We start from the raw sequence: 15,264 nt of genomic DNA, 5'->3' as shown, positions 1-15,264 counted from the left end.
TGTTTTTAAAGCATATATTTTTGTGGGGGGAGGGGAAGGGGGGGTTATATTATCACAGAAAACCCATGACTTCCTGAAGCTTCCTTAGCCAAGGTTGAGACAGATGTTCATGTAGTCACCCATATCAAGTGTAGATTAGCTTCAAGTACATAACGTAAGTCACGCTATTGTGATTTTTGTGTACATAACGTAGTTTCTACATGAAATTATTTAACAAGATTTCATTTGTGAATTTTTTTAGGTGGTCAGCTGGAAGATGAGGCCGAGAGAATTCACAGAAGACTTCAACCAACTTATCTTGGTCAATCCCAGGAATCTGACTCCTATCCAAGGGAGTCAAATGTTTATTTAAAGGAAGTAAACAAATACTTGAGAATCATGCAGGATGGAATAAATGAATATGCTATGTACAGGTAGGTTGCTAATGTTTGTATACTTTTTCCGATTAAAAAAAGTGTTCAATATTCTCCCTTCAAAAGAAGTTGGTTTCCTCTTTCATGAGATGGGGAGGCATCAGCCTAGACAAAATAGAGGCATAGAGATGCCCACACATCAGAAGATGAAGAAAGGACGACATTTTGGTCCGTCCTGGACCATTATAAAGTAGTGTGAGAGCATATAGGGTAGCATAGTAAAATAAGGATAGCAGTGATAAGAAATGACACCTCTTCATTCATCATATCTTAAACACCATGTACACTAGCGTCACATAGAATAAATGCCACCTCATTCCAAGATTAGTTGTAGACTGGTCCTGTTAAGTTAATATAATGAGGACTAATATAAAGTAACAAGGAAATTTCTTCTCTGTATATTTTCCCCTGTAGCTTTGATAAGAGGAAATACTGGCTGAACAAGCAAAAATAGATCAGAGTTATGAGAGTTTCTACTAATGCACCAAAATAATTGTTTTGACATACTAAACCTTTACCAAGACACCTGACATTTAAAACACAAGTTTAGCTTGGTAGCTCTATTCATTTGGCACAGATATGCCCTTTCAAGGGTGTTGCCTTGAGACCAAACTACATACCAGAAGACGAAGAAACTAAGACGTTTCGGTCCGTCCTGGACCATTATCAAGTTATATTGATACAACTTAATAATGGTACTGGACGGACCGAAATGTCGTCATTTCTTCATTTTCTGGTGTGTTGTTTGGTCATCATATCTTCAGCCACATTGACTCATTATCTGCACGTGTTGCCTTGAAATGGTGAGGGGGGGGGGGCTTTTGTATGCCACCCACAGGTAGGTGGGGTTGGCTCTGCTTCCCTCTCCTGCCTGGTGTGAGGGTGCACAAGTAAAAAGAAATCCCAGTGTGTTCACAGTACATGGAGACGCATGCATTCCCTATTGTTCCTTCATCTGGGTGTTGAATCTACCCGGCTGTTGCAACCCCCTGGGAGGGGTGTAATATACTACTTTGGTGGATGAACAGGGGTAAAAAAGGTTCAGCGTGGCCCACCTGACTCGGCTCGTTTAATTAGCTCCTGTGGTTAGACACCAGATAAAGTGGGCATTAATGAGGTTGGTATCCACATCAGTTCCTTGCCTACTAATTGGACCCTTCAATGGTGACCAATAGTTACCCCTGAGGTTGCCCATGTTCATGGGTCTCTCCTTGCTGGCTTTTGGTGAGTGGGGGTGTAGGGCAGCAAAGTCCAATTTTGCTTGCTTCATATTGTCTCTTAAACACACTCCTTCTCACTTGTGGGTGACTAGTCCCTTGAATCAGACTGTTATGGAAAATCAGGCTCCATAGTTCCAACTATGATGGGCCCTAATCAAGCTTTGTCTTTGATAATCCCTACTGATCCTCTCCCTTTTCTAGCCTCTTCTTTGGCATGGTAAATCTCCAAGTCCCCAGTGGTGATTACCTCAGCACCTTGAGAGACTTGTTCTTTAATGATTATGATGGCACTTTTCATTCCTCTTCCCAGGAGGTCCACAGTGATGTCCTTGCAATTGAGCATGCACTGTATGTAATTACCTAAGTGTAATTACAGGATGAGAGCTACGCCCGTGGTGTCCCGTCTACCCAGCACTCTTTGTCATGTAACGCTTTGAAACTACTGACGGTTTTGTCTTCCACCACCTCACTTAACTTGTTCCAACCATCTACCACTCTGTTTGCGAAAGTGAATTTTCTCATATTTCTTCGGCATCTTTGTTTAGTTAGTTTAAATCTGACCTCTTGTTCTTGAAGTTCCAGGTCTCGGGAAATCTTCCGTATCGATTTTATCAATTGCCGTTACTATTTTGTACGTAGTGATCATATCACCTCTTTTTCTTCTGTCTTCAAGTTTTGGCATATTTAATGCCTCTAACCTCTCCTCGTAGCTCTTGCCGTTTAGTTCTGGGAGCCACTTAGTATCATGTCTTTGCATGCGTGTGTGCGTGCATGCATGCATGCATGCATGCGCTGTAGCCTGGAAAAGGCACTGATGCCAGAAAGCACCTGAAGCATTTAATGTTTCAGAAGTTGAGTGCAGTGGCTCATAGGGACACTCATACAACTTAATGTGAGAGTTGGAAATCCTATATCTCCATCATTGCTGTTGACACTCCTCTCCCTAATATCTGGACGAAAATCTGTAAAATTGTGGGCAAATTTGTTCAACGCTTGTGCCTGTTTGTCATCTACATGGTTCTGTTGTGGCCAAGTCAGTGTTGATTGGTCGTGAATGAACTGGGTTTGCACTTCCCTTACTCTTGAGCCCCTTCTTGAATCTTGCCTCCTTAGACTTTCACTCTCCACTGCCTCTCCTATAATCTCTCCACTCTTTCTAATCTCCGATCTGCCTTGTCATCCTCCAATTCTTGTGCAGCTGGCTCGGACAGTGTTCACTATGAGAGGCTTCATCATCTCCCTCTGTGCACCTTGGAGCACCTCTGTGCTGCATATCTGCAACTGTATTTAAATATTGACTTTGGCCCCTGAAAATTGCCTAATGCAATTGTTCTTCCTGTTAGAAAACCTGGTCCTCAGGAAACTTCCCCTAAGGATTTTTGTCCCATTTCCTTAACCAATTGTCTGCAATCTCTCTTAAGCATATGGTTAATGTACATATCATGTGGTTTCTGGAACATCATCTCTACCCCTCTCCCAATTTGGCTTTTTCATCATGAGGGCTATCTTGGTGAACTTGATCTACATTTGTACTGCTTTTGTTGCCAAATCCTGTTGTTAAAGTTCTCTTTGACTTGGAGAAAGCTTAGAACACCACCTGGAGATAAAATATTTTAGCTCAACTGCACTCTTTTAGCCTTCTCAGCAAAATTTCACTTTTCTGCAAAGCTTCCTCTCTTATTGTTCGTTTTAAATGATAGCTGGTCATACTTTCTCAAACTGTTGTCAACAGTATGAAGGTGCTCCCTAAAGCAGTGTTCTGAGCACTACTTTGTGATTGCCCTAAATGATCTCCCTCCCCTTTACCATGGCATTTTCATAGGCCTTTATAATGATGGTTACTCTGTTGTCATGGTGATGACGACGACGACTTCCCTCCAATTCTGGCTCTGGCATGAGCTCGATGATGTGACATCCAGGGCAATCAATCATAGCTCAAGTCCTTACACCTAAGATTTGTGCTATGGGTTTGACTCTGAGGCATATCATTCCTCATCCCCCACTGTCACTCTATGGTAAAGCCCTTCAGTATAGGGATACCGCCAAACTCTTGGGTTTAATCATTGACACCCCTTTGTCTTGGTCACCCCATATCGCTGACCTAGTTAAATTAAAAGCTTTATGACCCTTACATTATTGTCTTGTCTTGTATTTCTTGGGAGCAGATACACACACTCCTCTATTTGCATTACTCTTTTGTGCTGTCTAAACTTTGTGGCTTCCCTACATAATCCTCAGCATCTCCTTCAGAATTTTGTCATTTTGATGCACTTCACCATACTTTAGCTTATGCCTCAGTTCTGATGCCTTTCGTTTGTTCCCCATCTGTAGCTTGTACACGGAATGTTGTATCCAGATGAGCGCCTGACAGCTGTGTGGACAGCGCTTGGATTCGTAGTGCTGAGGTTCCGAGTTTGATCCCCGGTGGAGGAGGAGACAAATAGGCAAAATGTTTTTTACCCAGATGCCCCTGTTACCTAGCAGTAAATAGGTACCTGGGAGTTAGACAGCTGCTATGGGCTGCTTCCTGGGGGTGGAGGCCTGGTTGAGGACCGGGCCACGGGGACACTAAGCCCCGAAACCATCTCGGGATAACCTCAAGATAGAGGATCGTCATGATCATTACTGCCTCTGATATCTCGCATGATCCCTACAACATTCTACACTCATGCTTGTGCTGTGCTTTGATCACTACTCCACAAGAGGGACCTGATCCCTCTCACCACCTTCCTGTTTCTGGCAAGGGTGGTTAGTTTACAAGATTCACTCTCGATTCACATTGGTAATGTCTCTTCTTGTGTTGTTTTTCCCTTGCATCTATGGAGGGTCCCACTTTGAATTTTGTAAGACCATGCCCCATGTAGTGAAGGCACCCCTCCTACATAATGAAATGACATTAATGTGATGTATCTGAGAAAATCAGTAGGAGCCATGAGAAGGATTTGAATTCGCACACTTAGTACTCCCAAGCACATGCTTTAGACCATCACACCACGACATCATCAAAAACAATGCAACCTGGGATTTAACAGAGTTCTCTAGGGGATCCTGAGTCTTCCACTGAAGTCCAATCAGGGTTTCATACATTGTCCCCCCTCCACCTCCCTCTCACTTCCCCTCCCCTCTCCCATGCATTCTGGCTGTGGTCCAGCGGTTTTAAAACCAATGCTTCTCTTTAAATGCACAATGAAATTACGTTAACGTGATGCATCGTGTGATTTCATTGTCCCTGTTTTAGGTCTAGAAGCCATTTGGTTTAGATATGAACACCAAACATCTGCCATATAATCCAATTTTGTTTAGTGAATTTTGTGAACATTTCTTTACTACAGTATTTTCCAATGTATTTAAAAACGATTTTGAAGCTTGCAAGTGTATTGTAGGCTCCTTTCACAATGGCTCTGATGTGATCCACATGTGATAGTTTACTATACAAAACCATCACCGTCAAGATCTCTCTCATTGTCAGAGTTCTTTAACACATTCATTGTTTAGAGGGAATCTTATAGTGTGGCCTAGATTTGGGAGGGTGGACGGTGAGTACACACACGAACAAGTAAAAGATTTGTGTTGTATTTACACATGCATACACGAACATTATATACACCTATGTAAATGTACAGTACATAAAATATTGTATACATGTTTCAGTATACATTATTGTATTTTTTTGTTTTTAGATACTGGGGCTTCATGGGCCTGTGTATATTGCTGCTAGTGATAACGCTGTGCTTCACATTGGGCGTGGTGTTTGGCTGCTGTGGTCGCCGCCCTGATGAAGCCTCTTCGTGTCACAAGGCTACTGGTGCCTCGTGGCTCATGTGGTTAGTTATAGAACGTGTTTGAGACTCGTGTACAGTGCTGAAAAGCAGGATGATTGTTACATTTTGTTTATCTTTCAACTTATGTTAATAGATTCCTTTGTTTGCTTTTTAAGACTGCTTTAATATGTACAACATGTACATGTTATCATCAATAAGTCAATTATATTTTAGGTTGTCTTTAGATAACTTAAATGTATATGAGCATCTTGGATGATGTAGGAATGTTTGTTATTGAGTGGCAGCACTCTAATCCTGCTTAATAATTTACATTTCTATAAAATTATAAGATAATATAATACTTGTGATCAAGTGAATAAGTTGTATTTACACTATAATTTTAAGAGTTTACACATTATCATCTATTGTATAGGCAATGTTTGGCATTTATGTGATATTTTCAGGCCGTTTTCTAGTATTGAATAACTTGAGAAAGTTCAGTGTTAGGATAGTGTGATGGACTGCACAGGTCTTGGTTTCTTTTTTTTTTGAGATATATACAAGAGTTGTTACATTCTTGTACAGCCACTAGTACGCGTAGCGTTTCGGGCAGGTCCCTGGAATACGATCCCCTGCCGCGAAGAATCGTTTTTTCATCCAAGTACAGTACACATTTTACTGTTGCGTTAAACAGAGGCTACAGTTAAGGAATTGCGCCCAGTAAATCCTCCCCGGCCAGGATACGAACCCAGGACATAGCGCTCGCGGAACGCCAGGCGAGTGTCTTACCACTACACCACGGAGACTCTATATGTCTCCATATATGTCTCATCACTAAATTATTATAAGACTTGCTGGTATATACAGAAAAAGTTAAGGTATTGTTTATCATTGATTTAGTTTAATATGAGAGGAATTATACTTATTAGTTCATGTTCTTTAGTGTAGCTAAGATGTACAGACACAGGAGTCATAATGAAATAGAGAACCTGCATTATTACTTTAATATATGGTGTGTGATATTTTCAGTGGTGTTGGGTTGACATTCCTCTTCTCGGCTGTAATTATGGCTTGCACTACAGCGCTCTTCATTGTGGGTAGTGCTAGCGAGATCTTGGTGTGTAACCCGCTCGGTGATCCAATGCACTCGGAGGTGTTCTCTGTGGTTGCTGAGCGCTATAATCTTAATAACTATTATCCACCTGGGGAGGCACCAAGAATAACAGAAATAATTAGGTAAGCCAATTCACTTGATATGATATAAAAATGTTCCATTTAATGCTTTTGAAAAGTTTGAATGTAGGAAGGGTGTATGTGTGTAGAAATTGTCTCGTTGACTGGGGTCCATGCTGTATATTACTTAAGGTAAGTCAGCCCAGTACAATGTTTATATTTTATTTCACTGTGTGTGTGTTAATTATATAATTAATTAATTAATTATACCAGCTTGAGGCATTATCTCTGCCTTCAAGACTGTGCCAAAGCTCAAATATTTCCCATTTGATAAAAATTTAACAATGAATCTTGTAACATGTGTTATCTTTCAATATATGCAGCAGTGTTATTCTTTAGTCCTGAGCACATTGGAATTCTGCTTGGTAGCTTACATGGGGCAGACCTGATTTGTGAGATGAGAGATTTCACTGAAAGTACTCGGGTTCCCCTCATCCCATATCCAATTTGCCTCCCCTCCTCTGAACCCCACATCCAACTTGACGTACCCACCCTACCCCAAATTCGGGTCAAACCCCAGGTCCAACTCTCTGCCCTTCTAACCCCAGGTCCACCTCTCTTCCCCCCCCCCAACCCCAGGTCCACTTCTCTCTACCCCCCCCCAACCCCAGGTCCACCTCTCTCCCCCCCCCAACCCCAGGTCCACCTCTCTCCCCCCCCCAACCCCAGGTCCACCCCTCTCTCCCCCCCCCCCCAACCCCAGGTCCACCCCTCTCTCTCCCCCCCCCCCCCAACCCCAGGTCCACCCCTCTCTCTCCCCCCCCCCCAACCCCAGGTCCACCCCTCGCCCCCCCTCACCTAACCCCAGGTCCAACACTCCCCCCCCCCCCTAATCCCAGGTCCAACTCCTTCTCCCTTAATGCCTGGTCCAACTCCCCCCCCCCCCCCCCTTAATACCTGGTTGATACCTGGTTGATGGGGTTCTGGGAGTTCTTCTACTCCCCAAGCCCGGCCCGAGGCCAGGCTCGACTTGTGAGAGTTTGGTCCACCAGGTCCTACTCTTCCTCCCTTAATCCCAGGTCCAACTTCACCCCCCTTTAACCCTGCTGAACTAAGCCTATTTGTCATAATTATGTATACTTGCATTACTGGAATATAAAAACAGCATAGCAGTGTAGAGATTTACATTATGGCGAGTTGACACCCTCCTGCTTATAACATTTTGTTTACCTCCTCAGCAAATGTCACAGGAACCAGAGTCTTTATGCAGTGTTGAGTTTAGACCACATCGACAGCATCCTTGTCAAGCTCCAAGACTATAAGAAGCGACTTAATCTTGATGAAAAGGTTTGTCAGTAAATATTCATATTTAAAAGCTTTCATCACCAGTCCTACTCTTTTCACTCATCTTTTTCATATTTCATACCATTATCATGTGACTTTTATTAGGTTTAAGCATTCAAAAATTGGCCCCTCCAAATTTTCAATATATTAATCATGTGTGCTTTTTCATCTTTCAAATAATATACTCCTGCATACAAGGATACGCCTTATCCTTGTTGCATCTGTCATACTTATCTTGAATATGGAAAATATTCATGTTGCTCTAGATTTTCTTGTCATATAATTTTTGTCTAGTAAGTTTGAGCAAGTCACCAGTTGTCGGCCAACACTGATTGTTGTCTTCTCATAAAAATGTAAACAAATCCTGCTGTATAGTGTGGGGTATAAATTTAAAACAAATGTCACTTCAAAGGCAAGTGTGTGTTGATTAGTAGCCACAAAATTTAGTTAATGTTTTCTTGTTGAATTTATATTAAAATATAAAATGCAGTACATGTTGGCTTCCAAATTTTCCACTCGAAGAGCTTTCTTAATGTGATATGCACATTAATCTTATAATAAGGAATTAAAGCTCAAATTGAATACATGCCACAGTGCTTGCATGACCCTGGCATTTATCTGAAGGGCTGATGTTTAGACTGGGAGGGAAAGCAGGATCTTCATCCCTTTTTTTGTATATATATAAAAACTGATGACTGTTGGCATTGTGTTACCCCCTTGCCAGACTCTTGGTTTCTACCTCATCTTTTGGATTAAGGTTTGTCTCCTCAATAGTCTGGCTTTCCTGATTTTTCTGTAGATTGGTCTGGAAATCTTGTTGATAATAAGTAATTCAGGATTCCTGCAAAAATTTTTGTCATTTATTTTTTTTTTTTCCAGATTGATCAGCTGATGCTGGAAATTCGTGTTGACACTGATGTAGAGATCCTGTCGAGAGATGCCAAAGAGCAGCTATGGGAGCTCGCTAACTCTTCAGTAGCTGATAAAGACACTTGGGACTATTATACTGACATAGTAAGACTAATTGTACCTTTTTATAGAAGCTTAGAAAAAAGTTTATTTATTGACTTGTATTTTTTGTTTTAGTTCATTGGAAATGTAATATCCTAGTATAATTTTATTGAAGAATGCAACCCTTAATTATATGTAATCATGATGTGATTTATTGTAATTTTCAGTTAGTGCTGAGCCTGTGATATAAATTTCAAAATATTAAAAATAATAATAATAATAATAAGAATGATTATGATTATTATTAATTTGCAGTTGGAGAAGAAAGTTCTTACAATTGACTTAATGGAATTGGCAGCCTTATTGAACCAAACAGCAGACAAACTACCTAATGGATATACACAAGTATCTTTCAAACTTAAAAATGATGCCCTTTTCTTAGAGGTAAGATTTTGGGTACTTAATGCTGTTTGTATAATTTTTGTGTACTCATTGGCTCTTGTGCTGGATCCTGACATGAAACTTTCAACATTTTCACTCACTCAAGGATTTGTGTAATTACCTAAGTGTAGTTACAGGATGAGAGCTACATTTGTTGTATACCATCTTCCCAATAATCTTTATCATATGATGCTTTTGCTGACGGATTTAGTATCCACCACCTTGATTTGTACCAACCACCTTGACTTGCACCAACCTTTTACCACTCTGTTTGCAAAAGAGATGTGGTATGTTTTTCCAGAACCTTTGTTTTCTAATCGTGACTCTATTATCTGTTAGTACTGAAGTTGCAGGTTTCAAAAACTACTTGTCTGCTTCGTTGATTCCTGTTAATATTCTGCACATAACGAGCATAATGCTTCTTCCTCGTATCTTGTTGCCTTGGCATGTTCAACACTTCCAGCTTCTCCTTATAGCTCATGTTCTCAAGGCATCTGCCATTGAACTGTTAGGTTTGCTAGACAGTTCTCATGTCCAATTTCCTGCTGCTTTTTTGGTTTCAAGTTCATTATCTTCGTATGTTACACTAGTTTTTATCTACTAGCCCCTTTATTTTCGTTAGGGATAATTCTTTACTTAACCCACCTTCTCTGTAGGTCACCATGTAAAACTCGTCTTAACAATTTCTCATGGTTTGAACATAACGATGTTTTTATATACATGTTCTTGCTTATAGATACTAGCAGAGAGGATTATTCTTTTGGGGCCTACCTCTCTCCTGGGTAGCTGGTGCAACCAATCCAGTTTCCCAGAACAGTCTTTCAAAGCTGTTGGTTAAGTTTGTGTCTGCTATATCATTAGTCAGTGTGTTTATTACATGGTAGATGTTTAATATACAGGCAATAATCTGTTTCACTGGTACTGTATTTCATTTGTTTACCCCCTTGTATTCAGTTTATAGTTTAGTAATGCCGTGTACTTAGTCATGTATTCGGAAATGAAGAATGCCCAGTCAAATGACCTGGCAGCCCCTTAGCCACCCCTGTCTTTGGTGGGGCAGATGCCATCTGTGAATAGTTGTTGGATTCGTTGCTTACAAGCGTACATGAGCTGGTGTTGTTTTTATTGGCTTGGTCACAATTCGTGACTCCTTCCACCCTTTGGGTATCTTACTAAATTTTGTCAAAACCCAATACAATGTTTTTGCAAAATGCCAGGAATGTGTCTGAAAGGTCTTCAGCGAGCAGGATACTTTAGAGGAAACATTGTGTTACCGATTGTGAAGAAATTAGTTAAACAGTTTGAAAATGGTGTCCTTAAAGTACTCATCTGTGTGGATTACAGTATATGATACTGCGAAGATAAAAGGGAAAATTTCTCCTGTTTTTTTTCCTGTCTAATTCTTTACTATTTGTTTACAAGCAAATTATAATTTCCTCATTGTTTTTCTCATTGAAATTGTTTTTTCAAACAAACATTTGTTTGAGGAAACAAATTAGATTGGTGTTGTATTGTTTGTCCATGCTTTATAAAAATATTAGTACCTGATATATGTTTTCAGTCATTGATGATGATTTGCTGACACATCATATTTGTGTATACACTGTATGTATCGAAAGGTTAAATCTAAATTTGAATATTCTTTTTTTTATTTTATTTTTTTTCAAATATTTTGATGTATTCATGTAATTCATATTCTCACAGGGATTACAGCGATGGGTAACATCAATTGGTTCACTCACTAAAAACCTAAAGAAAACTACTGCACGACTTAATGAGAACTTGAAATTCAACAAGACAAGTTTGCGTGAAGCTATTGGAGATCTCATCAGCCAGGCAGAGTTTGCACAATATTACCTTCGTGTAAATGGTTCTCGAGAAGTTACTGAGGTAAAATTTGCTTTTATTGTAATTTCCAGTAGTTTTATATACTTGTAATGTTAAATAGAAAATAACAATCTCTCAAATAAAATGTCACTATACAGTGCATCTTTTAGGAGATGGTTAATTAGAAATGGTAAGCTATTCAGTCCTGCTTATTTGGCTTTTGTAAAAAAGTGTTCTGTATTATATTTTATATAAATTAGCTGAACTGTCACTGATGTAATTAAGAAGAAGAAAGTACTGCATTGTATTTTCAGAGATCTGGAAAGTTAGAAATTCTTCAATTAAGAAAACTATACTTTGGGAGTGGTAGTTATGTGGAAAGGGTATGTTTATCTGTTTAACCCTTTAACTGCGCAACGAGCCTGCAGGCTCGCGTCTGGGGTGCGCTACGCTCCTCCGGGTATTTGTATTTTTCACGTTCCTTCAAAACTCCCGCAGCTACATGGGGTTCACATCAGCTTCCTCAGGGCTCTTGTAAACAGACGCCATCTTTAAAAGAAATCGTGGTCCACATTCCCAGGTGTGAGAACCTCAGTAGTGAGTGAGCAACCAAGGCCGGCACACACAGCATGAGCTCACAGCACTGCTGTTCAGCTTGTGACCACAGGATCGCCTAATAATGTCAAAATATATATATATAACTTGTATTATTTAGCCATGATAGTACAGTATTACAGAAGAGCCTGAATGTGATAATGACTGTATACAATGTTCAAATATTAGTGATTCAAAGCTGTTCACGATGTTCACAGCGCTAGCCACAGCACCTCAGCATTATTTCGTCCATCTAGGAATCTTCAAATGACTTCTTAGGTTCCTTTACAAAATAAACTTGTGGTCAATTATGTATTTACAGGATTTAGTAACCAGTATTGTAATAACAGCAGGATTGTGGTGATAATAAGCACTGTGCATAGTATTGTGGGAGGAGCAATTGTGGTGAGGGAGCGAGGGAGAGAATCTAGGAAGCCTCACTGTGTGGCAGCCACTCTTGTTTTGCTCATCATACTGGCTTAGTGGTTTGCTATGGTGAACACGTATGTACATGGGTATATACAAATGTGTGTATATACCCATGTACATATGTGCGTAGTATTGTGGGAGAAGGAATTGTGGTGAGGGAGCAAGGGAGAGAATTGAGGTAGCCTCACTGTGTGTGGCAGCCACTCTCGTTTTGCTCATCATACTAGCTTAGTGGTTCACAGTGGTGAACGCATTTGTACACGAGTATATACAATGTGTGTGTGTGTGTGTGTGTATAGTGTAGTAACAGCAACAGGAGTATGTTGGGAGGAGCTATTTAGGTGAGGGAGGTGACGTAATCGTAGCGTTGTCTGCTGGCTGCTGTGTGATTTCTCATGCAGTGTATGGTGGCCACTGTAAAGTTTGGACACAATACTGGCTGACTTGCATAGTTCTGGTGAATAAAACATGTAGATAGGTATACATAACATGTGTAAATAGTGTAATACAAACAATAACAGTATGGTGGGAGGAGCAATATTGGCGAGTAAGATGTTGGAGGAGTGAGGGAGGGACTGAATGTTGAAGGAGTGAGGATGTGGCAGCTGACACTCGCGGAGTTTTGAGTGTGATAGTGTATAGTGTGTAAATAGACTGTGTATTTCCATAAATTAGCATAATACAATGGATTATAACTAGGAGTTATAACTAGTATAACTAGGTGTCATATACACAATTTCTGAACTTGATTCTGTTCCCGATTCATGGACACTCGACACAAGGTACTTGGGTGCCATAGATAGGGCAAAAATGTTCAGTGCACAGCATGCACAGGACTGCACAGCAGCCATGGGGTACAATACAAGCTGAGAGGACACTTTCTCTCACACTGTTCAACAGAATTTAGATGCAGTACCTATTGCAGGTGGCTATAAGTGACAAATCTTCCAATCCTGAACACTTCTGGTGTAAACTGTGTGAACAGGAACTTGGTCATAATTTCATACACTACATGCCTGAATGTCTAGGCATTAGACCCTTGAGACCTGCCAGTATATGGTTCCTGGAGCTTTGCAATCACTTTATTATCTCTCGTGTTTTTGAAGATATCCTAATAATGCACCCAAAGTTTGCCAGTGCAGGCCCCTATATGACTGACCATCCTGTGAGATGGGGAATTTTTAGCATCACATAACTAGATCTTAACACACTATGTAACCCACCATAATGTCTGGGGTAGATGCATAAATACAGATGTCCCTAAATATGTTGATAAAAAAAAAAACATTCTGATATGCAAAACACATGTTCTGATAGTAGATTTTTATTCTGGAGGCTCCCAACACTTAAATGGAGCAACCATTTTTACAAAATTCACATGAAAAATAGAACTTGGTTGATTATATCTTGCTCTACACATCAGAGTAAATGCCCTTAACTCAACACATCAGCAATTGTTTTTCCAGCTGGAACAGGTTTGACTGAAGGTGGCCTTTTGGTTTGTCAGAGGAAATAATTTTTTGTCACATTTGAGACTGCCAAGAGGTCTTGTGGAGACTTCTGTCAACATTTTCCTGCTTTGATTTTTCAGGGCTCAGGTTTTTGGCATTCTTTCCTCACCTATTCATGGACACTTCAGCTCTTGACTGATAGTTTGTCTCCAGTGATCACCATGCAGCGAGCATTCATCTAGAACTGTTAGTCAGTTGTGTTTCCCAGTGACTTTTACCTCCGGCAATTCTTTTTGTGGCTCTGCCTCGCTCAGCTTTTTGGCATGCAGGATGGCCTCGATGGTTCAAGACTCCGCCAATATTCACATATGTGTTGTCCACATTTAGGGTAGTTATTAGGAGAGAGCACCAAGGCATTACAACTATACAACGATGTTCCTGTTTAAGAGGGAAAAGCATAGGTAGCAGGATTGATAATAAAAACATTGGTAAAGACTTAATAAAAGATTTTTGTATTCAATGATAGAGAATGATTTTGGGGACTAGATGTACACTTGGGCTGTGGCTAAGGTTAATGATCAGGGGTCACAAGGGAGGCCATCCATATATATATATATATATATGTATGACACATGTACAGTAATGTTAAATGGTAGAAACTCGACAAAGAATAACTTATAAATGTCACCATTAGTACAAAAGATGAACATAAAAGGACCGAAAATTGAGGAGTAGGTGTATGTCACACACCCATGTAACCCCCCACCCCCCCCCTCCAATTTCCATGACTGAGTAATTACCCAAGTGTAGTTACAGGATGAGAGCTATACGCTCGTAGTGTCCCGTCTTCCCAGTACTCTTTATCATATAACATTACTTTATAATGTTTAACGAGTTTGTTACTTTAGTTGTGATTGTCACTTCTGATGACCCGTGTTTGCTTTGGTTTCAGTATCCTAAATGCTTTTCATTTCCATATTAAATATATAATTCATTTTGTATACTGGGAAATTGCCTTTCACAACTTCTAACTTTATTTTTGAAAGCAGAAGTGTTTATAACACTTTTATAAGTATAACAAACATTTCCTTGCACTTTGCTATAGCACACTCAGTTATTACTTAACATTTATATAATTTGGGTATATAATCACACTAATTTCTCATTCATACAGCTTGTAGCTCGATTCTCAGAAGATTTTCTAGCAGATGTAGATGAATATGTTTCACACGTGGAGATGGCAGTAGAAAATGATGTAGGCCGATGCGGACCAGTGTCCACTATATACAATGCCACCACCTCTGCTGTGTGTAAAGACATCATGTATCCGTTTGTAAGTATCTAGTATTTTGTAATTTAACTGCCTTCAAATTAAACTGATAAGTATTATTGTGCTGATAGTACAACTAGCTCTTATAGGTTCAACAATATTTACTATGAGGAAATTGAAGTAGTATTTGTGGAACTTTAATTTGTATTTGATTTCTAGAAAGGCTGAATGGTGACTCCCTGTTGTTAGCCACACTGCGATGGCATTGCAGGTTTGGAATTGGAATGATAATTGATAATCATAAATGCTTACAGCCCACCAGCAACACATGGACAGAGGACAAACCTAGACTTGACCTGGACAAACTGGAGGAATGGTGTAGAAAATGGC

The 15,264-nt window shown here is 40.0% G+C and overlaps 1 protein-coding gene across 38 annotated transcripts in view; it reads left to right on the top strand.

The window, feature by feature from the left end:
• The window catches only part of LOC123768787 (prominin-1), a 274,739-nt gene that overhangs the window by 218,736 nt on the left and 40,739 nt on the right, over positions 1–15,264 (top strand). For all 38 annotated transcript variants that reach the window (XM_069317047.1, XM_069317036.1, XM_069317029.1 and 35 more), the window contains 8 exons: positions 242–413; positions 5,314–5,457; positions 6,424–6,630; positions 7,806–7,914; positions 8,791–8,925; positions 9,178–9,306; positions 11,008–11,193; positions 14,779–14,937. In XM_069317047.1, the coding sequence (XP_069173148.1) occupies positions 242–413; positions 5,314–5,457; positions 6,424–6,630; positions 7,806–7,914; positions 8,791–8,925; positions 9,178–9,306; positions 11,008–11,193; positions 14,779–14,937 (1,241 nt within the window). The remainder of the gene's footprint in view (positions 1–241; positions 414–5,313; positions 5,458–6,423; positions 6,631–7,805; positions 7,915–8,790; positions 8,926–9,177; positions 9,307–11,007; positions 11,194–14,778; positions 14,938–15,264) is intronic.

This window comes from Procambarus clarkii, chromosome 86 (genome assembly GCF_040958095.1).
Source record: "Procambarus clarkii isolate CNS0578487 chromosome 86, FALCON_Pclarkii_2.0, whole genome shotgun sequence".
In the NCBI taxonomy this organism is placed as follows: Eukaryota; Metazoa; Arthropoda; class Malacostraca; order Decapoda; family Cambaridae; genus Procambarus; species Procambarus clarkii.
The sequence above is the reverse complement of the archived record's forward strand: the minus strand, read 5'-3'. Positions and strand labels throughout refer to the sequence as shown.